This window comes from Henckelia pumila, unplaced genomic scaffold (genome assembly GCF_033568475.1).
Source record: "Henckelia pumila isolate YLH828 unplaced genomic scaffold, ASM3356847v2 CTG_461:::fragment_3, whole genome shotgun sequence".
Lineage (NCBI taxonomy): Eukaryota > Viridiplantae > Streptophyta > Magnoliopsida > Lamiales > Gesneriaceae > Henckelia > Henckelia pumila.
In genome coordinates this window covers 3,017,113-3,039,635 of record NW_027331831.1, presented here as the reverse complement: position 1 = coordinate 3,039,635, position 22,523 = coordinate 3,017,113, and the positions used below count along the sequence as shown (strand labels likewise).

Below are 22,523 nucleotides of genomic sequence, written 5' to 3'. Positions count from 1 at the left end.
TCTTTGATATTTTTTTCTAAAGAAAATAATGCATTTTTAAAAAAATTCTTCTTCTTCTTCTTCTTCTTCTTCTTCTTTATTTTGTTTTTTGAACTGCTGCGTTTTTTGATATGTTGAAAGAAAGAAGCCGGGTTCAAAGTTGACAAAAAAATAAGTTAATACATAACTCACCTACATTTCTCCTATATTTTAATTGTTAGATATGATTTCGAAATAAATAAAAAGAAAATATTAATTTGATGAAGGTAATTTATATATTTGGACATCTCGAAATCATGTGTACGAGGGATGAGCTGATGATTTTATGCCTTATGGTTAGATTTAAGCGAAAATTTGACAGTTTGGAATCTTCTTTTATGTTCCGTAGATCCTTAATTCGTGGAGGTAATATTTTTTTTTTATGAATTAGATTAAGATTTTAAAATATTCACCAAAAATGATCAACTATATTTGAAGTTTGAAATATGCAGTCAAAGAGACGAGACGATGATTTGACAAAGGGACCCCACCGGCCCGCCACCAACCACTTGAGCGGACAAGTCCAACTTGGACCCAATTCAACCGCGTTGCTGATCAGAACAAGCTACAGGTTTTATTCACGCCACCCGTATAATATATTCGCATCCTATGATTTTAATCAATCAAAATTCGTCACGCCGTCCATAGTTATATAATTACGTGGATTGCATCAACTTAACCAAAGCTACAAGCTTTCCCTTTGAATTGCTCAAATCCCAGTTGATTCTTGATTAAGCCCCTTTCTGGGTATAAATAAGAAACTTGGCCAACTTCACAAAAATCATTCAAAAGAAGCTGTCAATTTCCATAAATTTCTTCCATGATGTCAGAAGGGAAGCCTCCTAATACTATATTGTTCTCGATTCTAACAATCTTGATCATCTGTTGTTGGTTCCCTGCCGGAACCAGAGCCAAGAATTCATCTTCATGTGTCAGCTCTTCTTGCGGCCAAATCAGCATAAGCTACCCCTTCCGTTTGGCCACCGATCCCCCCAATTGCGGCCACCCAGACCCCATCTTCGAGCTCCAGTGCCTACAAAATCGACCCATCCTTCAACCCAAATCGGGAAAATACGTCGTCCAATCAATCTCCTACGCCAACTTCTCCGTCCGCGTGTCGGATCTCGGAATCGTGGAGAAAAACTACACTTCTTGCCCAGCCTACTCTTCGGATAGTCTATGGGACACAACTAATTACATGTCCCTCTATTTACAATCTAACAAGGATATAATACTCGTCAGCTGTCTGAATCCCGTGAATCGTCCGCTGTACGTGGAGGATCCCGCCTGTGGGAACCGGACTGATTTCTTGAATTCTTCGAGGGTTTACAATTACTTGGTCGTCGGGTGGGTTCCGGATTCGGAATTGGCGGAGAACTCTTGCAGGGAGGACAGGAGAACTCTGGTTTCGTCGGATGCCTTGAGTGGCAATAATGCTAGTTATACGATGATTCATGATTCGATGGCGTACGGAATGGGCTTGTCTTGGTTTCGTGCGCTCTGTGGGGAGTGTGACAGGAGTAATGGATTTTGCTCTCTGGAGGATAACAAGATCCGTTGCCACCATTATTGTTACGAAGATACCCCATTTGAGGAGCGCAGTTTTCGATGTAAGCTTGATTTTCATGTCATATATATCACTTGAGTTGATCAACAATAGTTACACATGATCTTTGGAAAAAAAAAATGAAAACTTGGGAGCAAGTAATTAGAACAATTTGCTGACATTTCTTTTACTTTTGCAATGCAGGCAAACTGGATTACTATGGGGGTACATTTCTCAACTTATATATATATATATATGCTCCATCTTTTCTTGATTTTCTCTATTAATCCGATTTAGCTAATATCTTGTTTCCTTTACAGCTTTGATATTCGTAGTGGGTGTCGGCATCGGTAAGATTTAGACCATCGGTTTTGAATTTCAAATATTTTTATCACCCAATAACGACAATTTGCTAACCTTGTTCTGTTTTGATGTTTTATGAAATCACACAGCATCACTCCTGGGACTAAGATTTATACTTGGTGTTATCTTCGTTATCGGATTCTTGTTGTATAAAAGGAGAAAGCAACGATCATCACAGGACAAAAATGGAGCCATCGAGCATGGGCTGGATCCGGAGTCGAGTGCGGTAGAGCTAGAGAAAAGATGAATTAACACCACGTACAAAATATATTTTGTTTTTTGCTATGCATCAGTTTATGTTATGTGTATTGCAGCAGTTTGAACAATGTGCATATATAGTTTTTTTTTTTTAATCTTTGTATGAATACAAATTTTTATGTTAAGTATTTTATCAATCTTGTACGCAAAATTAAATTTGTCACTGGAAAGCTACCGATTATATTTACGATTGTAATTTAATATATTTTGGCTTCTAAATCATCAACTTTATTTTACGTGTATAATTTTAATTTAAAAAATATGAGGTATATTAATATTTTTACATCAAATATAAGGAGGACAACTGCCCCTTGCCTCTTAAAAGAGCCGCTCATGATTAATGTAATGTTTAAGAAAGCTTTTTAGAAGCATTTTTCTGAAATTTTTAAAATTTTGTTAATGAAAAGCTAAGATATTTTTTCTAAAAACTCTCTCAAACACTACCTAAAAATGATAGTGAGAGTGTGAGTGGAGCTATTCAATTTTTTTGTGGATAAAGCAGCTAAGATCAAATTATCCAATCAGGGAACACAAGTCATAAAATTTCATTGAGAAGATGGAATTTTATTGTTGTATTTTCCAAAACAATATTTAAATAAAATACCGATGGTAAAGGAATTATTATTGAGAAATTGTGTCTTTGGGAATCCATATTTAAGAATTAATAAGATCATGAGTGATTTCGACTCAATGAAAAGAAGGCAATAATGCTAAAATTATTTTTTAAATCTCTTTTGACTCCGTCTCTGTTAATCTAGAGGACACAATTGCTCATTGACAATGTACTTAGGTAGTAGTGGTGAGAGATTGACTGAAGCTATTCAACTTTTCTCTATAAATAATCATCTTAGGCTGTGTTTGGTATTAGTGATTAATTGTAATTATAGGTTTTTTTTAAAATAAACTCACGTTTGGTACAATTTTAATTAAACCAATCGAATCTATCTCGAGAAGGACAAGGGTGTACTCAACTAGATAAAATAAACCCTTCTACTACCTCAATATTAATAAACCATACATTAATTATCTATGTTAATTCCTAGAATGCCCCTTACCCTAACCCAAAAAAACCCACCGTTCTCTTCGTTTACATCTCATTGATGAACCAAAAAAAAATTAGGTACTTTGAAATTTCTTCCCTAACAGCTGCGAAATCTTCAGAAATTGAAGGAGTCCTCGTCGGCTAAAAATCACACATTAATGTCTCTCTGTCTCGACAAATCATTGTAAAAAACTCTGTTTAATTTATTTTCGTATGGTCTTGCAAACATGAAATTTGGTTCCTGGTTTTTGGCGGAGGAACTATGATTTCGTTTTTCTCTCATTTTTTTACTTCATTTGCTAGTATTCAATGCGTTTATCTTTTTTCTTTTCTTTTTTGAAATATTTATTTTTTATTGCTTTGTTTAATTTATTATGTGCAAATGAAAATCTCATTAAATTTCATTATCAAGTTTGAAATTGTTGTTAAGTAAACTGTTATATGTGGAATTCAATCTTCTGCACAATACTATAGGTTATGTTTTTTTTGAAGTACATGGAGGAATCGTTGGGGAAGAAGTTAAAAAAAAGGCTATTAATTCAATTATGCAATAAAAAATAAAGGGGTATTTTTGGCAAAAATATTTTAAACCATTATTTAATCTTATTCCTAAAAATCAAACCAAACATAATATAATTTTCAGCACAAATTACCAATCCTTATTTATCATATCTTTTATCATTTATTTATTAATCATTCAATAATATCATCAATTGAACCAAACAGACCCTTAACAGAAGATGCTACATATCCGGTTATTATATTTATATAGCTAATAATAATAATTGCGGTTGAATTTAAGATTTTCTTTTTTTTTTTCAAGCAACTATTTCATATCAGATCTTTTACTATTTATCAAATCTCAAATGTATAGAGAATCTAAAATTTCATTCATCTTTCTTATTTTTTAGATTTAGATAAAATCTCTTTTTCAACTCAACACAAAAATTCTACTAAAATTACTTAAAGAACACAAACAATTGTCGTGCAAAGAACTATCAAAACTTCCAGCCCGTTGAACACATAAAAAAATCGATCAATTTCGGATGAATTTAGAACAATTAATTTTTTCATTACCAACGTGTGTGTTTGTTTGATAGTTTTAAAATCGATAATCCGGTGCGCGAAAACCCAAAAGAGGGACAAAAAAAAATGATGGCAATATGATATGGGGTGGGGGGGGGGGGGGGGGGGGGGTTTAAAGGCAAATACAAAAGCTTTAACGCACGCAGAAACTGGAAATAAAGATAGATAAATTAACATTTTGAAAAGTGAAGTTTTTTTTATTAAATAAATATACACCAGAAAACACCAAATGTATCATCATTTTATTCCAGGAATCAAAGTCAGTTCTTTGGATATCAAATTTGCATATTTTATTAACATTAGTAAAAAAATGCACACGTTGTACGTGTGTAAAATAAAAGTTATTTTAAAAAATTGAATAAGTGGGGGATTTAGTGGGATAGTGGGGAGGTTATGGATTGGGTGATCATAACTCACGTAATTGTAAAATTGTGAGAGTGAGGATTAATGTATAAAAATTATTAGACACCATTTCGTTTGAGTGATAGGATAAGTAATCAATAGATAATTAATATAATGTAAATTAAAAATAAATAAGAAAAAATAGCTAATACATTATTTGATTTGATGGATAGATTATAATTTATTTGATTTAATTGATGTAAAATTATTAATTAATAAATAGATAAATAATATGACGAAAATAAGGCAAAATTAATTGAGATAAGTTATATATAAATTAATAACACATCAAATCAAACAATATCAATAAATTAAAATATAAAGAGAGGATAAAATGAGGAAAAAAATTGGTGTTCTCGACCCAACAATTATTTTACCCTAATCAACTATTATAAAATAGTAAAAATACGTTACATTGTAAAAGTTAGATATAATATCGCGTGTGCGTTGGTCTTTAATTGACTGGAGAATTAGAAGGCGCCCACCATCTTGTTAGATTGAGTATGGACAACTGTTTGCGCGTACAACAAAAGGCAAATTAATAATAATAAAAATATAAAAAAGAAGAAAAGAAAAGAAAAGAAGAGAAAAGATAAGAAAAGAAAACGCAAGCAGTTGCCACGAGGATCGTAAATGCGAGCACGTGTCCCATGTATCCCACGTCAAATATAAATATCAAGGCGAAGCACGTGGGACCCGCATTTCTCAGCTTCTTCCAATCATTTGCCAACACACTCCTCGTTACGTGTCTCTTTCGCCACTCCCCTTCCCCCACGTACGCCCATTCCATATATATTTCCTTGTCCTCTACTCAATTATGAGCTTCATTTCGTAAATGGTGGGCTGATGATTTTTGATAGCGCGAGGCATGGGTCTACTCCGGCGCCGGAGAGTTTCTTCCCGAGGAAAAATGTGTTCAGCGGAGGAGGTGATGATGTAGTTACCATGAAGGATGTTAGCCGTAAAAGGAGGGAGCTCCGGCGAGTTAAGTTGCTGGGTCGGGCGAAACCCGCAGAAGATCCGGTTATCTCCCCCGATTGTGATGTGGGTTTGAGAAATAAGCGGTGGAAGTGTGCTGATGCGGCCTCCGGAGAGGCGAAACTGATCCCGGAGGCGTTGGTGGATCGGCTTCCTCGAAACGACGTTGCGTTAGGAGGAGAATCGACTTTGAGCATCGGTGTCCAGTGTCGTACGCATGGTTGTGTTTCCGTGATTGGGCGGAGGAGGGCAATGGAGGACGCGGTGGCGGTGGAATTAGGTTTTCTGACCAGAGGTGAGAGAACGTACGATTTCTTCGGGGTGTACGATGGCCATGGGGGGTTTCGGGTGGCGCAGTCTTGCCGGGAGACGCTTCATAAATTGGTGGCGAGGATTGTGGAGGAACAAGGAGGCGAAGAGATCGATTGGGGGAAGGTGATGGAGGCGGGCTTCCGGGAGATGGATGAGGAGGTGAATAAGAATGGAGCAGCGGTGGCGATGGTGGGGTCCACTGCGGTGGTGGCGGTCGTCGGTGAGGAGGAGGTGGTTGTTGCCCATTGCGGCGATTCCAGGGCGGTGATTTCACGTGGTGGAGTCGCCGTACAGTTGTCCGAAGATCACAAGGTACGTGCACTTGTGTGATGATGTATAAATTAATAATTAGTGCATATTTTATGTCAAAGATTTCAAATGAGCAAAATGAAGAAACTAGTAGTAGATTTGTCACGATTTCTTGGTTGGTTTGTAACTTGTAAGTAATGTAATTGTGGTGCATATCTTTCATACACACATGGGAACACATGGAAATATTTGATAAACGGCCTCGATCGGAAAAATAACCATTCTCTAGTGTTTCAAATACATTGGCGAAGCCAATGGTTTGTTTTCGAAAAAAGGTTTGATCAAGCTCATTTTGATGACTATCCCCGGAAACATATGCCATTTACGTTGGACTTCATTCATTTGTATGACCAATATTCAACATTTTTTTGGTGTGTGACACGATTTATGACTACTAATTTGCAGCCCGATAGACCCGATGAATTGGAGAGAATTGTAGGCTGTGGAGGGAAGGTCATTGATTGGAATGGACAAAGGGTCTTGGGAGTTCTTGCCACTTCAAGATCTTTTGGTTAGCATCCTACTTCCTCTTTATACTTATCATTATATTTTATATTTGTGCTTTAAAACTTTGCACATGTATTCATAATATCTATATGTCATGCATTGCACTTGAGACCGTTTTGGATTCTTTTTGGAGGTTGCATAACCCACAGAGTAGGTCTCTTATTAGACGAAAATATCCTTGAGACGTACCCATATTACAATGAGAAGTTTATTTCTCTTAAAAGTATCATTTAAAGAAATAAAATTTGGACCTATCTCAACCCTAAAAGCTAGCTTAGGGGAAGGATCGCCTTTGTTTATATTAAGAACTTCCAGAATATTTTTCCAATTGATTTGTGATATAAATTAACACGACACACATCTCCCACGTCCAAGACTGAAATGACTAGAGCGTGGGGACATTAACGGGTTACCCAAATATGGGACAGGTGATCCAATTATGGAACGTCCAACACATATGGTGGAACATGAGCCAGGATCGAAACCTGAGCTTTGATATCATCTTAAGAAATAAGACTTGGACCTAACTTAATTCCAAAAGCTAGCTCAAGGGGGTGTTGATTTGTGTCCCACATCGGTTGAATAAATATCCTAAGAGCCTTTTATATAAACAATGACAACCCTCCCCTCTTAAGCTAGCTTTTGAGGTTGAGTTAGGTTCAAATCCATTTTTTAACATGGTATCAGAGCTCAGACCCTGACCATAATTGGGTCATCAGTTTATATTTCCCCAAAAAAAAAAAGAAAGAAAAAAGAAACCAATTAGATTAACCCAAATGCCTTGTATGTACATAATTTAATAATCTTGATTGATATAGGTGTGATTAAAATTTGCATGATGATATAGTTGTCGTCCTGATCGAATGCAAATTGACTCAATATTGCAGGTGATAGATGCCTCAAACCTTTTGTGACACCAGAGCCAGAAGTAAAAGTTGTCAATATTACTGATTTCGACGAGTTTTTGATACTAGCAAGCGATGGCTTATGGGACGTAGTTTCTAATGATCTAGCGTGCCATGTCGTAAGAAAATGTTTAGATGGGCGTTTGAAAAGATCATCCTCCCATGTTTCAGTAGTTCAACAAGATATCGAACTCGACCAAGTCGACGAGACGGAAAAAGAAAATCCCGCGGTGGTAGCGGCGACCATGCTAGTAGAGTTGGCTATGGCTCGAGGTAGTAGAGACAACATAAGTGCCATCGTCGTGGACTTGAGACACTCGAAGAGTGGTCGATCGAGTAGATAGTTTTTCGGGCTGTGTATAAAGCCCGGGTTAATATATGGATGAGAATTTCAGTGCAAAGAAATTTTCCCCCTTTGAAGTGATTTGGTCAACTTAACCCTTTTCTTGACGTATATAATTTTAATTCTTTTGAATTTAATAATATTGCACCCGTTGGAAATTTTCTTTTCGTGGCATTTGTATATAAATTTGGTACTTGGCACCAATATTTGTTATTAGTGTATAGGAAGATATTAAATTAATATATATATATATATATATGTATATATATATGTATACTATTTATTAGGTTGAATTTTTTTACTAATTAACTTTGATAGGTAGGGTGGTAAAGTTTTTTTTTATTTTTTTTTTATTTTCGAGATACTTTCAGTTATCCAACTATATACTATATTATATTTTTATGTGTATTTATTTTATTCTATCATTTGAATTTCAAAAAAATAATAAATTTATTTCAAAATTAAAAAATATATATTTCATTATATATCTAATCTTTATATTAAATATATGAGGTACGTGTGTCACGACCTGTGGTACCGTTTGATAGATATGATGAGATAAATAATACATAGATAAGTAATAAAAAATAAATAAAAAATGATAATGAATATAATATTTGATTTGATTGATGGATTATAGTTTATTTAATTTAATTGATTAAATTTTATATAAAAATAATAAATTATTATTTTGTCCTTTTAACAATAAATAAAATATGAATAATATTATTTATAAGGGACAATATAGTAATTTAAATTTAATAATTTATGATAAATTATTATTTTATTTTTTAAATAATAAATAAAATATGAATAATATTATTTATAAGTGGTTAATATGGTAATTTAAATTTAATGATTTGATTGATATAAGATAAATAATTAATGATTTGATTGATGTAAAATAAATAATTAATAGATGGATAAATAATATGACGAGAAGAACATGTGATTGGATAAGATTAGTTATACATAGATTAATAATATAGACGTTAAGATTAGTTATACACATAATAATATAGGCGTTAGTAGATTTTTTGTTAGTCATTCATTTAATTATAAACATGAGACATTTTATTATTAAATTTATTATTCTTTTAGTAGATATTTGCTTACGAAAATATCAATTTTGAATTTTTTTTTATTTCAACTTATATTTTTAAATTTTTTTGGCTGTCGTTAAAATAAACAAATTATACAAGTACGCCGTTTGGATATAATTTGGTTATAATGGAGACTAATATCCACTATTTCTTATTAAATTCTCTTAAATTAAAAATTTTAACAAAATCTATAGCATAATCAATTTCAATTTTGACACAGAGAAGAGAATTATAAATGGACATATTTTTGTTTTTCGAAAGGTTTTTTTAATATAATGTATAAATACACTATATATGAAATAAATTTACGGAATATAACAAGAAACGAGAGAGAGAATCGAATTCAAATTTGGAATATCATATCTCTATATGATTATAAATTGGCTTTATATCTTCAAAAAAAAAAAAAAACAGATAATGTTTTATTTGGAGTTGAATACAATTATTGTCCCACTAACAGATACCAAGACAACTCAGACACTTGACAAACACAATGGGAAGAAATGAACCACTAGAGAAAGAAAATGGCCTTCGAACTAATGGGTGGTTCTGGTTCTACATCCAAAACTTTGACCCGAATTGGGTTCGTGTATGAACACTTTCATTTGACACCTACTTTTCGTATAGAAAAATTAACAAAAAATTTATGTTACAAGAACATATAGGCAGGATTAAATTATTTTGTTAAATCGAAGGCCGGACCGACGGCTGGCTGGCTTTGCACCTGTACAAAACTGCATTTGAGAAGAATGATCTTGACCAGATGCTTACTTTGCTTAAGCCAAGACGAGCTCTCCTTCCTCCTGTTGTTGTTGTTGTTGTTCCAGGACTTCGGATAAACGCCCCTGGCTATAAGGAAGAAGAACACGTCTAATATCTTCTGAGGTAAGCGTCTCATATTCCAGAAGAGCATTCGCTAGTGTATGCAGTGCCTTCTCATGCTGCATATTCCAAAAGATAACGTGTAAAGGCAATACAATGGCAGTAATCGGATGGAACCGACATATATGATAAGGAGGAACTGTTTAAAGATACCTTCTTCAGCAGGGCTTTGACACGATTATAAGCTTCCCTTAACAGCTTAACCACCTGGAGCGACGGAGCAACAAATTCATATTGGGGGGTAATATGTCTAAAAGATTCTCTCATATTTGCAGTGGATCAATTGAAGCATACCTCAGCGTCAATACGGGATTGCATTTCTGAACCCGGTCGTTCTTTAATGTGAATGGGTCCAATTTCATCACTCATCCCACATGTTGAAACCTACAATGAAAAACTAGTTAACATATTTTCACTCTTGCCAACATCATCTGTCAAAGTTTGAAATTTGGCGTGGCAAATTACAATTCCAGATGACATGCTACACATAGAAGTCTAATACTAAGAAGGAAACATATATGAGAACAAACAGAAATTACGATTCCAGATGACATGCTACACATAGAAATCTAATACTAAGAAGGAAACATCTATGAGAACAATCAGATGAATGCTGAGTAATCCAAACTACAGAGGATTGGTAGTTGGGACGAAAGGCAAAGGACTGCATTTTTCCAATGCAAGAAAATCGAGATATTCTAAAAAGCATTTGAAGTTTTATGGAGACTACCATATATTGAGCAAGCTCTGTGGCTGTATTGAGATCACTGCTTGCTCCAGTGGTAATATGGTCCTGGCCAAAAATAAGTTCTTCAGCCACTCTTCCCCCCATACAAACATCCAGACGTGCTAGCAATTGCTTCTTGCTGACTGAAGTCTCGTCACTAGAGGGAAGCTGGGTAACCATGCCCAGAGCAGATCCACGTGGCGTGATTGTAGCCTTGTGAATGGGATGTGCACCTTCGGTGTTCAAGGCAACAATAGCATGACCACTCTCATGATATGCGGTGAGCTGGGAAAGAAATACATCATTCAATTTCGAATAAGTAGATGATGCTCAATCTTTCTGAGTTCAAAATCCAATAAAAATACCCTCATCACGTAAAGAGTTTTTCAAAGCATACTTTTTTTCAGGTTACGACAGACATTTTTAAGGAAGGTCAGTAACCGCAAAGTTAAAATAAACTGCACACAAAAATATTTATAAATTTTCTCATTCTTTAATCTTAAGTTTGTACCTTTGATTGTACGTTGATCATTTGATTGAGACAACGGGATCGACCTTGGGGGAGGAAAATGTCTTTGTATTACGGGGCTGATCCTGTCTTTGTGTCACTATTCACTCAGTTAATGAAATTTTATTTTCTACAATAATTGCCATCTCATGACATTACCACCAGATCTCTCGAGACTTACAAGTCCAATAGAGAATATTCCCATTCAAGTCAGTGATTTTTAATTTGCTAGAAGGCCGGATAAATAAGGTCCCAAAGTGCAAAACAGTACTGCCTAGATGATTGATGAGCACGATCCAGGCTATATCATATCATTGATGTAGAACTTTATCCAAAGATGGACAAAATCCATAAAACAAATAAAAAATAAAATAGCACATACCTTCTTTGACTCTTCAGACAGAAACATCGTCTTCCTTTCTGTTCCCATCATTATCCTATCTTTGGCAAATTCTAACTGTGCCGCAGTCAGCTTCTCAGCACCTTCAACAGCAGCCTTGATTGCAGCAATATTAACCAAATTTGCAAGATCTGGATCAGAAGGAAAATCAGTGGACAAGAAAAATGGGTGGGGAAATATTCATTTATTCCAGTTAGGGGACCAGAGAGACAGAAACCACTTGAGTACTGTCCATAGCCAAGATTAGTATATAAAAAAAAATCCATAGGGCTTATTGCATTAAAGAATTGTCCTGGCACTCAGCTTCAAATTCAGACCAAAATCAGTGGCAAAATACCACAAGTTACACTATGGTAAAAGACAAACAAAACAAAACATGCCTGCCCCGTTGAATCCTGGAGTACCACGAGCAATCGCTTTGACATCAACATCCTTTGCCAATGGTTTGTCTAGCAAATAAAGCTCCAATATTTCTTGACGACCCCGAACATCAGGATTTGAGACAACAATCTAAAAACAGATTTTCCAGGTGTTAGTTTTTCTTGGAAAAGGGAAACTGAAATCAAGTTCATTTACTCAAGAGATTACTCAAACAAAACAGACATATCATCAACACAAATTTGATGGCAAAGTACATTGATGAACAAATCCAAGCTAATAAACACATACATTCCTGATTAAGAACTTTTAAAAATTTATTAAAAAAAAAAAAGAACTTTTAAACATTTATTCAAAAAAAAAACTTTTAAACATCACAGAATGCTAGATATAAATCAAATTACTCGCGAGAGAGAAAGCAAGGGCTTCAAAACTTAATGGCAAAAAGGTCTTGTGAGAAGATAGTAAAACTTACATGCCTGTCAAATCTACCAGGTCTTGTCAAAGCTGGATCAAGTACATCTGGCAAATTGGTTGCAGCCATGACAATGATCCCCTGCAAAAAAGGATATCATTCTGATATCATTAAGATGCGAAAGAGGATATTTAGCAGAACAACATGACTTTAACTGCATTCACCTCATTCTGTTCAAAACCGTCCATTTCAACAAGCAGTTGATGTAGTGTTTTCTTTGTATGACCTTCCCACTGCTTCCGAGTTGACCCAACAGCATCAATTTCATCAATAAATATGATGCATGGAGCCTGAAAATGTAAAACAAATCATAATGACTGGAGATGATACCACGTATAACCCAAAAATAGATCTCATCGCAAACTTAATTTATTGATGGCATCCAAATTAATATCTCACGCGAGTTAGAATGGCAAAGAGATTAATAAAACATTAATACAGAGCAATACAGCTTTCAAAGGTCTGTTACAGCACTTTATATTTAAGTTATTATCAATTGTACATGGTATACATTACTATTGAGTGCAGAAGGGATAAGAAATCAACCTTCTTCTTAGCCGCTTGAAACAAAGATCTCACTCTTCGAGCTCCAACTCCCACAAACCTAATAAGGTAAAAGAGAGGTAAATATTCTTCCCAAGTCAGAAGGAATCAGCCCAGATTTAAAATAAAAAACTGTAAAGTTCTTCGGTACCCAAAAAGTTGTATGTTGCTCGTCTCAAAGGATGTTTTTTAATTAATGTCCTTTTTTTCCCAGACAAAAGATCAGCCCACACATATTGAAGCACAAATTCAGAAACAAACGATATTTAAAAACCAAAATCAAATTACACTAATCAAAGCAATTTTTAACGCAGCAAACAGATATAAACAATTTCTCTAACTACAGCTTACATTTCCTCAAATTCAGAACCAGCTCTGTAAAAGAATGGTACCCCAGCCTCTCCAGCAATTGCCTTGTACATTAAAAAAGCAAAAGAAGTCAGACTCAAAGTCAATTGAAGACAGCTAACCAAATCACTCATGCACCTAAGTTCAGCAGGGGCTAGAAATAGAAAGTATATAAATATGGAAATTCTTTCCTCAGTACAGCAAAAAAAAAAGTACCTTGGCAAGCAGAGTTTTCCCTGTTCCCGGTGACCCAGTCAGAAGAATTCCCTGAAATTTGCAAATCTTAAGTGACACCACAGTAGGGAAGTGATACAAAAGAGGATGACAAAATGGCAATAACAAGACAAATATACCAAACCAATACAAACCTTGGGCAACTTTCCTCCTAACCTAGTAAACTTTGAAGGATTTTTTAGATACTCAACAACCTCCTCAAGTTCTTGTTTAGCATCATCGCAGCCTTTGACATCTTTAAATGTCTTTACATTCTGCAACAAAATAAAATTCAATTATTATGCCACATCACTGTAACTCAACACAACAAATACAAGCAAACAACTGCAACAGAGCAATTATTCTAGTAAAATTATCTACTGTCCAACTATTATTTTTCATCTCTAGCACCTTCAAACTCCCTATACATTAAGAGAAACACAAATCACGAAGTTAAATTACTAAGAAAACATAAAAATAAAAAAACGTGTGTTAGGCAACTAACAAAAAAGAATCACCTTCTCTGGCATTATTTCTTTGTTCAAATCTTTTGGGGAGTAAGAAGAACTTGAACCAACCCCTGAAGCTCCTATCCCTCCTAAGCTACCAATGTACTTCTGGAGTGCAGTGGCACCCATTAACCTGAGAAGTTACAAATAATTCCAGATTCAATAGACAAATTGAAAAAAATAAAAGAAAGATGTACATTTGTCAATTGCATTAAAAAAAATTAGAAAAACATGTCCAAACTGCGTTCTCTCCTCAAACATATAAAGATGCTGTTTTTCACCGAAGTTGTCAAATGTAAAACATTGGGCTGGTGAAGTGTATTATAGAGTATTCAAAAACTACAACTGGGCCAATGAAGAAAAAGTTATTACCACATCAAACCAACAGCAACAGTGAAAAGTATAGTTGAAATGACTTCTTGTGCAAAACGTGAAGATCTGTTTGCAATTTTGGGGTCCACCTACATCACATAAAAGTATGTTAACAATTTAAAACACGAGTAACAATTAAAGTATGAAACGCAGGCCCCAAAATAAGTTAAAAAACCTTGTCCCAACCCCTTCCTTTTTGCAATTTTTGTTGTCTCTTACCATCACAACATGTAATGGCTGCTTCTCAGATATACCAGGGTTCACAAAAAGCTCATCCATGTTCCCAGATGCACGTTGTTTTAACTCTTGAAGCTGTATATGATAATTAAAATTAGCAAGAGAAGTAAAATTGAAAATTTCTCGATAAAAATTGGTGGTGAACAAACAAATTGGTCACATATTTCTAGAAGCCAAACAGAAAATGTCCATATATTTACCAAAATAATCACTGGTATACTAATAATTAAAACAGTATATCAAGGTCAGCGGAGAGACCGGTGAAAAAAATTCAAATCAACTCCAGCGTAGTAATAGTATATCAGTATATGCAAATTAGAAACAATAAGGATAGGTTGAGATCATTATTCATGCATAGGAGAGCTCATGAAATTGGATTCTTTACAAGGCTTGATAGTTCTATAAGCTTGTGTATTTTATCAGTTCTTCCATAGTTCCAGTCACTTGGAAAAAAGACCTCCCCCCAAATTTCTCTCTTTCACAATTCTGGCCACAAATCACGATCCTTCAAAAAGCAACATTTAATTGACTGCTAAATGTATGACTTGGTTCGACACCATATCTAGAGACCATATGTGTAAAGTAGTAGGTTATTAACTTTAGGTCACTATGAACTAACATATTATTTGTAGGCATGTGTCTAGGCAACCAGAAGAATTGACAATTAGTACGAAAAGAAATCGATGTCATTGCAATCTCAGATCCTTTCTAAAATGAATTCAATCAGAACAGGTGTTGGTAAGCACAGATAAATTTCCAAAACTAAACTAAAAAATTGAACAAGGCCAAGTACCAAAGAAGGGAGACTAGAAGCCTTTCCCGATTGCTCATCAGGTAAATACTCAGCAATTCCATTGGTGGCCACCAGTGCCCGAATATATTCAGCTACTCCTCTACTATCTACGACATGAGCTCGCTGTTCAAAACGCTGGATGACAGACTCAGGACTGAAGAAAAAAAAAGAAAAGAAGGAAAAACAATATAGAAATACATCAAAATCAATTCTACCACAAGTAATTAGGAACATTTTGCATGCTAAATAAATCTCATACATCACAGGACACTTCCAGCATAGTGACCCTGTCTGATTCACCATAAATTTTCAACTGGAAAACCAAACTAACAACGATTCTCAGTATTTGACCCCATCACCCTTAATTCTCTTGTAATATTTCATCCCAATTGAATTGATAATCATGATATCACAGATTATTCCACTGTAATGAATATATTCTTCTAATTAAACATAAATTGCATACAATAATTTCAGCAGAACAAAGGTACAATATTTTGCGGTTATAGTTTTTCCCAAAAGTTCAAATTAATTCCTAGCATTTACCAAACAACCATACACTTTAAGTGAACTAGAAAGCACTTGATTCAACAAAATGGAAAATTAAATAAAACCTTAAGAAACTCTCATTATTTCATCCAAAGACAAAATTGAGAGCACCATGTTGAAAGAATTATAACATGTTATAAAGTCTATAAATATTCCTTCACCTTCGAAAGCTATTTTATCCAAATAACCTTTCTAATAATTAGCTTATATCCGCTCAATGACGAGAAAATAAAAATCTTAGAAGTAATAGTAAATACCAGAAACCTTTAGCGAAAGGCATTCCAGGATTTAGTCAGGGCCAGGCCGAAATTTTTAATTTTTTAGTAATGTAAAAATGAGAAAATTGACCTGTGCTTATTGAGTTCCGCGAGAAGCAAGCTCTGCTTTCCAGCATCCTTAGGACTTGCATCAGCATCGGCAATCAGCCGCTCCAACCGCTTCTCCTGACGCCGAAACGGCCACCAACTGAACCAATCTGAACTCAAGACCCCTTCGAACCCATTTTTCAACCTCACAAAAACTCCCAACAAAAAAACCATTATTGGAAATTTCTTCTTCACATCTCCATTGACTTCTAAGCCCTCCTTTCCCGACTCATCATCCACCTTCCCACCTTCGCTCAAAACAGGTCCGTTATTGTATTCACTTATTTCGGGATTCTCCACAACCGAGTTTGAATTACTGCTACCTGATTCCTGAATTGAATTTACATCACCCGTAGCAGGATTCAATGCAGATGAAACAACTAAACGATGCCTTAAGAATCTAGAGTTGATAAAAATCGAATCTTTACACCAACAATTCAGTCTTAAAGAACAAGAAAAGGGCGGAGAAAACTTGGAAAAGTGGGATTTTTGAGGAACAGAAAAATGGTTCGACAGAGGAAGCGATGGCCTGTAAATGATGGATGCCTGAAGCGCTATACTCATTGTAAAACTTCAAATTTCAAAAATCAATATAGAGTTTTAGGGTCTAATCACAATAGGGTCTCCGAGATTAGCGTCTGTAAAATGAAACCCAATCCACAAAATCACAGATAATAGAGCACAGACACAGCTCACACAGTGCAGACTTTCATCTCAGTTTGAACCACAAGATTGCAGAGAGGACGAGACAAACCTTATCTAATCGATTGAAATTGGACCTATGAATGAAACCAATGTGACGAATTTTTTAATTTGGGGGGAATAACTTGCTTTTTCAATTTTGACCAAGTCAATAGTAAAAGTCATGATCTTCGTCTTCTAAGCATAAAATCATGTAAAATCATTTTATAAATCAATTTAATGAGATAAATTTTTTAATAATTTAATTAACAAAAATATTGTTTTTAAGAATAAAAATATGGGAGTGTTTTTTTCACTCCAAAAAATGTTAATAACACTCCATTTTATATAATTGATCAATTGTTATACAAATTTAGCCTTACATATACTTTCCTTCAATTATGAAATCTTAAATATCTAATAAAAAATCTTTCTACATTAGCAACTAAAAATTTTATTTAAAAACACAAATGAAAGTTTAATATTTTAAGAAATTGCCATATATTTTATAATATGCAAATAAATATAAAATAACAAAAAAATTATACCAATGTACATAAAATTTTGCTTAATTTTTTATTCAAGATATATAAAAGTATGAGAAGTACAAAATTTTGATCTCTAATCAAACATGACAATAAAAAAGATATATTTACATTTTCTATTTTAAATCTTAGAATAACGTTTTTCTAAAAAAAAATAAATGTATCATAAATTTTATAATTTTTAATTATATTCATGTTGAAATATATAAAATATCGATTGTTAATTTAGCTAAATAAAATGTATTCACGTTCAAACAATTTTTTAGAATTAATTGTTTATTGCACAAATTTTAATTCCAATAATCAAAATAGGAAAATTGAATATATTTAAAATGTGTACAATATAAATATTATTTTAAAACATTGATATATTTGACATATTTAAAATTTTAAATAATTATGATCAAGTTAAATTTTAAAAATTTATCTTTGTTAAAAAATTTAATTTAATTAAAACTTATAAATTTTATTATACATTTATTTTTAGAAAAACGTTATTCTAAGATTTTAATTAGTATAATGTAGATATATCTTTTTATTGTCATGTTAGATTAGCAAAATTTTGTAAGATCAAAATTTATACATCTCATACTTTTATATATTTTGAACAAAAAAGTAACTAAAATTTTATGTATATCGGTATAATTTTTTTGTTATTTTATATTTTATTTCTATATAATAAAAAAATATTGTATTGTATATTATTAAGAAAATATGGAAATTTCTTAAAATATTAAATTTTTATTTGTTGTTTTTAAATAAAATTTTTAGTGGTAAAGCAAGGTTTTATATTTAGATTTTTTTTAGATAATAAAGATTTCATGATTTAAGTAAAGTATATGCAAGGGTGAATTTGTCTAATTATATGAGGTGAAGTGTTATTAATATTTTTTGGAGTGTAAATAACACTCCCCAAAAAATATATATCATTTTTTACTTTTGGAATCTGTTATCGCCATTTTCATGCCACCTTAAAATCAGAACATAACCAAATATTACAAATTTGGATAATGAAATTAATTTCCATGATTTTAAACCCGACCTCTTGTTTTCAAAAAAAAAAAAAAAAAAAAAAACGACCTCTTGAATTCAACTAACGTGTTCGGGTGATAATAATTAAATGTATAATTGCGATGCAATGATAAAAAGTCAGTCCACCATTATCCATTCCATCATAAATCAATTATTGAAGCACTAAGTCAAGGTAGTGCTGGTATAAATAGGATCTAACTTACCCAATAACATACAGAGATGAGGTAAAAAAACAAATAAAAAATGGGAAAAATTAGATTATGTATATATTTACCAGCAGATTGTGGCGTGGAAAAATGGATTGTACAAGTTTACAGATTTTTTACACGAATTGCATTTGACAAACTTCAGGACACCTGGTTTGTATAACAGAATATACAGCAAACAAGTTCACTCGAGCTTGAGCTAGGGGCCAGGAGCCGGAGCTGGAGATGGCTCATTAAGAAAACACACACTTGAGCAGGAACTTGTTCATTTAAAAATGTAGTGTCGAAGATAGTCAACTCGAGCCGGATGCTTAAGCTTCATAAGTGCCTTCACCTCATGTTTCCTTACCATTTCTCTTGAAATGTTTAAATTTCCTGCAATTTCTCCGAGTGTTCTGTCTCCTTTGCCATCAAGTCCGTATCTTTGTCTGATAACCAAACTCTCTTTGGGCTTCAAAGAATCGAGCTGTCAAAAGAGCATATGAAAAATGTATTTTGGTGTGGTGCTTTTTATACATGAAAATCAGCCAAACAGAGTAAAATGCCAGAAATAGAGCAGTCTATGCCATGGTGGTCCAAGGAAAATTGAGGCGGCGATTTAGTATATTGAGGGACACTGAATTTACAAGCTTAGAATGTGAACACAATAACATCCTTTGAATGCATGCTCAACCAGATCAATGAATGCTCACTAAAGAACAACATGACATGGATGAGATTTGGACGCTGTTTGCATTATAGTAAGAAAAATGCATGTTCTTGGAGGATAAAATTGTCTCCATACGTGTTTCGTTACGAATTATAATGACAACGCTAAATTTGTTGAGCCCTTTCAAATAGGCAAATGAAATGAACTCCACAAGGCAATGAAAATTTACTCGAACTTACCACATCATCTAGAGCAAGCCTGAGAAGTTCTGGTTGCCTTCTCTTATCTCCTTCAACACCGTCAACATCAGTTATCCCGTTAATGAGCTCTTCTTGGGTAACTGCATTTCGAGCTTGGAGAGAATAGATGGGTTTCGAAGCCCTCATCACTTCTTGGTATCGTTCTGGGGAAATTCCAACTGTGTCTAGAATTTCTTTCTCTGTTGGCAGTCTTTGAAGCTCAAATGACAACTCTAGCTTTGTCCTCTGGATTTCTGCTCTGACCTACATCAGAAAGTATTTCAGTTTTTCCAGTAGTTTGTAAATTTGAAGAAACATTTTGACAAATAAGCCAAAGTATCAGTTTGATCCATATGTATTATGTTCGGCAAGCTCAGTCCCAGAAAAATTGACGATCTTGTCGAAGCTTCATAAATAAGTAATTGTATAAATCCTATTCAACGTAACAAAAAAGGCCATTTATGAGGAAGCAAAGCAACTCATAATTATATCTAGTTTCAAATAGTATAATTTCTGTTCCTACAAAGACAATAATGAAATTCATGTCTACAGCATTAAATCATGTGGCACCAACAAGAAAAAAGAGCATACCGACTCAAGGCCAAAGGAGACCTTGGTGAAACTTGAAAGCGTCATAGAACGAATAATTGCATGCCTGATCCAAAAGAGGCCATATGTTGAGAGCTGGAACTTTCTATTCGGCTCAAACCGATCAATGGCTATCATAAGTCCCTTTACTCCAGCTTGACAGAGGTCTTGGAATCTTGGGCCATTCACAAAATTTTGAAAATACTTGTTCATCACAAATAAAACAAGTCGGAGGTTGTGCTGTAGCCAATGAAAAAAGTAAAAGCTTCAGTTAGATTTTCTATCCCATAAAGCAAGCCGGAGAAAAAGTTCATGCTCCGCATGATGCGTCAATAGGAGCAGTTAGATTTTCAAAACTTGGCTTGACCCACCCCCTCCTCCACCCAACCGAAGAAAAGCTAATTACCTTGATCAATTTACTTCTGGCAGCTCGACCAACTTCAATTTCTTTCTTCAGCCGGGCATTAGTGATATTGGATGTCTCTGCTAATTCATTGTCATTAAGCTCTCTTCCCAGATCATTTTGTAAATCCTCCTTGACTTGGTGAATTGCCTAAATGACATTAATAAAATTTATCAGGCCAGAAATAATAAGAGAATCAAACACAACAGAAAAGAAATGGCATCTTTGTTCAAAATTTCATTCTGTTTTCACCAAGTTTCAGAGCATTTGCACCACATTTTTCTTAACACCAATGCACTCACCTTCATAGGTTCCATTAGCTTAAATAACCAGGCATGCTCATTAGAAGGAAGAACCGGTGGGATCTTCATTTTCTTCCAGTTTAAGCTAATCAAATCGGTGGAAGAGGAATAATCCCTCACAAGCCTATCAATCTTTTCCCTTTCATCATTCTTCCGTTGTTTCCTTTTCTGGGACGACACAATGTGTTCATGTTCTCTTTTCGTTCTAAGAGCAATCCTATTTTCAAGGCTCAATCTTTTTGTCCTCGTCGTCTTACTCCTGACGACCGTGTCAGCGGTTTCATTCTCTAACACTTCTGCAGCATCTTCAGTCCTCTTCCCTCGTGATCGCCTTCTCTTGGTTATTTGATCTCTGACTTCCTTGTCAGAAATATCTGTTGCGGGACTATGCTTGTATATGTGCTCTAATTTGGCAGCAGCTTCATTATAATCTAACTCTGTTGCACTTGACGAGGCTTGATCTACTGCGACATCTGGTACATATCCTGACCCCTTTTTCAGGGTTATAAACCTCTTTTCATCTGCTTTCTTTGTTTCCACAGTTAAAGGTGCAGTTTCCAGTGGTGCAACTAGAGCAGTATTTTTACTCCTATCAGTTTTGAATGCTAATATAACAGGTGTTTTCGATACAGATATATGAGTAGAAAATCTTGAGCTCAATCCCAATGGACTCCTTGCAGCAGAGCTAGAAACAGTCACAACTCCCATGCCAATGTTGTGTGATCCAGTAGTAAAATCGCGAATAAGAATAAATTATCGATACTCAGATCCTGTGGCAAAAATTTACAATCCACGAGTGATTACATACCAAATAAAAATTCCATTTGATGACACTGTCAAGAGACTGAAGCACAGACAAAGTTAAGATGCTTCATACACAACCACCATTTCAACTTACAGACACTACCTATGATTTGAGGAAGCGAATTAAAAAAACCTATGATTTTCGGCGCAATTTATTAAACAAGAATTTTCGCCCCCAAACCTACTCAAATATAGATTCCTCAACCCAAAATCTTCAATGCATCATCACAAATGCCCATTAACCAGCAAATTTGACAAGCATCAACTCGCAGAAATACCTGAGCAAGTGAAGGCTCGCCAGCTACGAATTAATCGAGTAGCCACAAAGATCCCGTCCGCCGGCGATATGGTATCCCGGCGACGAATGTGGCGAAGAAGAGAATCTCAGCTGGACAGAACATTTTCTCCGCAATTAAAATTATTATTTTAAAAAATATAAAATAGCTCGAATTTTGGCATCCACACGCCTTTCGCAACCAATATCTACGGTTGTAAACGGCGGTTCAAGTAACCGACGGATGAGATCTAATGTCCACGTGAGAATGTTGTCGTGACGTGGCAGATGAAAGTGGAAGGAGATATATGCAGCGGGAATTTTGGATA

General features: G+C 34.4%; 4 protein-coding genes across 4 annotated transcripts; 2 read left to right on the top strand and 2 right to left on the bottom strand.

Annotated features, from left to right (window-relative positions):
• The first annotated feature begins 658 nt into the window (after window positions 1-658).
• Window positions 659-2,372, top strand: LOC140871906 (uncharacterized). Its single transcript, XM_073274650.1, has 4 exons — window positions 659-1,628; window positions 1,769-1,789; window positions 1,885-1,914; window positions 2,017-2,372. The coding sequence occupies exons 1-4, from the start codon at window positions 839-841 to the stop codon at window positions 2,172-2,174; spliced, it is 999 nt and encodes a 332-aa protein (XP_073130751.1). The 5' UTR covers window positions 659-838; the 3' UTR covers window positions 2,175-2,372.
• Window positions 2,373-5,504: 3,132 nt separating this feature from the next.
• Window positions 5,505-8,254, top strand: LOC140871801 (protein phosphatase 2C 51-like). Its single transcript, XM_073274521.1, has 3 exons — window positions 5,505-6,317; window positions 6,720-6,825; window positions 7,709-8,254. The coding sequence occupies exons 1-3, from the start codon at window positions 5,562-5,564 to the stop codon at window positions 8,068-8,070; spliced, it is 1,224 nt and encodes a 407-aa protein (XP_073130622.1). The 5' UTR covers window positions 5,505-5,561; the 3' UTR covers window positions 8,071-8,254.
• Window positions 8,255-9,548: 1,294 nt separating this feature from the next.
• LOC140871264 (ATP-dependent zinc metalloprotease FTSH 11, chloroplastic/mitochondrial) lies at window positions 9,549-17,256 on the bottom strand. The gene is made up of 17 exons (XM_073273695.1): window positions 16,455-17,256; window positions 15,558-15,711; window positions 14,747-14,839; window positions 14,528-14,616; window positions 14,165-14,288; window positions 13,802-13,921; window positions 13,650-13,700; window positions 13,437-13,498; window positions 13,089-13,146; window positions 12,707-12,832; window positions 12,543-12,623; window positions 12,070-12,199; window positions 11,672-11,820; window positions 10,785-11,066; window positions 10,349-10,438; window positions 10,208-10,261; window positions 9,549-10,113 (listed from the first exon to the last, which is right to left on the bottom strand). The coding sequence occupies exons 1-17, from the start codon at window positions 17,033-17,035 to the stop codon at window positions 9,949-9,951; spliced, it is 2,409 nt and encodes an 802-aa protein (XP_073129796.1). The 5' UTR covers window positions 17,036-17,256; the 3' UTR covers window positions 9,549-9,948.
• Window positions 17,257-18,980: 1,724 nt separating this feature from the next.
• Window positions 18,981-22,325, bottom strand: LOC140871265 (RNA polymerase sigma factor sigE, chloroplastic/mitochondrial-like). The gene is made up of 6 exons (XM_073273696.1): window positions 22,199-22,325; window positions 21,117-21,886; window positions 20,818-20,964; window positions 20,415-20,651; window positions 19,824-20,087; window positions 18,981-19,401 (listed from the first exon to the last, which is right to left on the bottom strand). The coding sequence occupies exons 2-6, from the start codon at window positions 21,822-21,824 to the stop codon at window positions 19,201-19,203; spliced, it is 1,557 nt and encodes a 518-aa protein (XP_073129797.1). The 5' UTR covers window positions 21,825-21,886; window positions 22,199-22,325; the 3' UTR covers window positions 18,981-19,200.
• Between the last annotated feature and the right edge of the window lie 198 nt (window positions 22,326-22,523).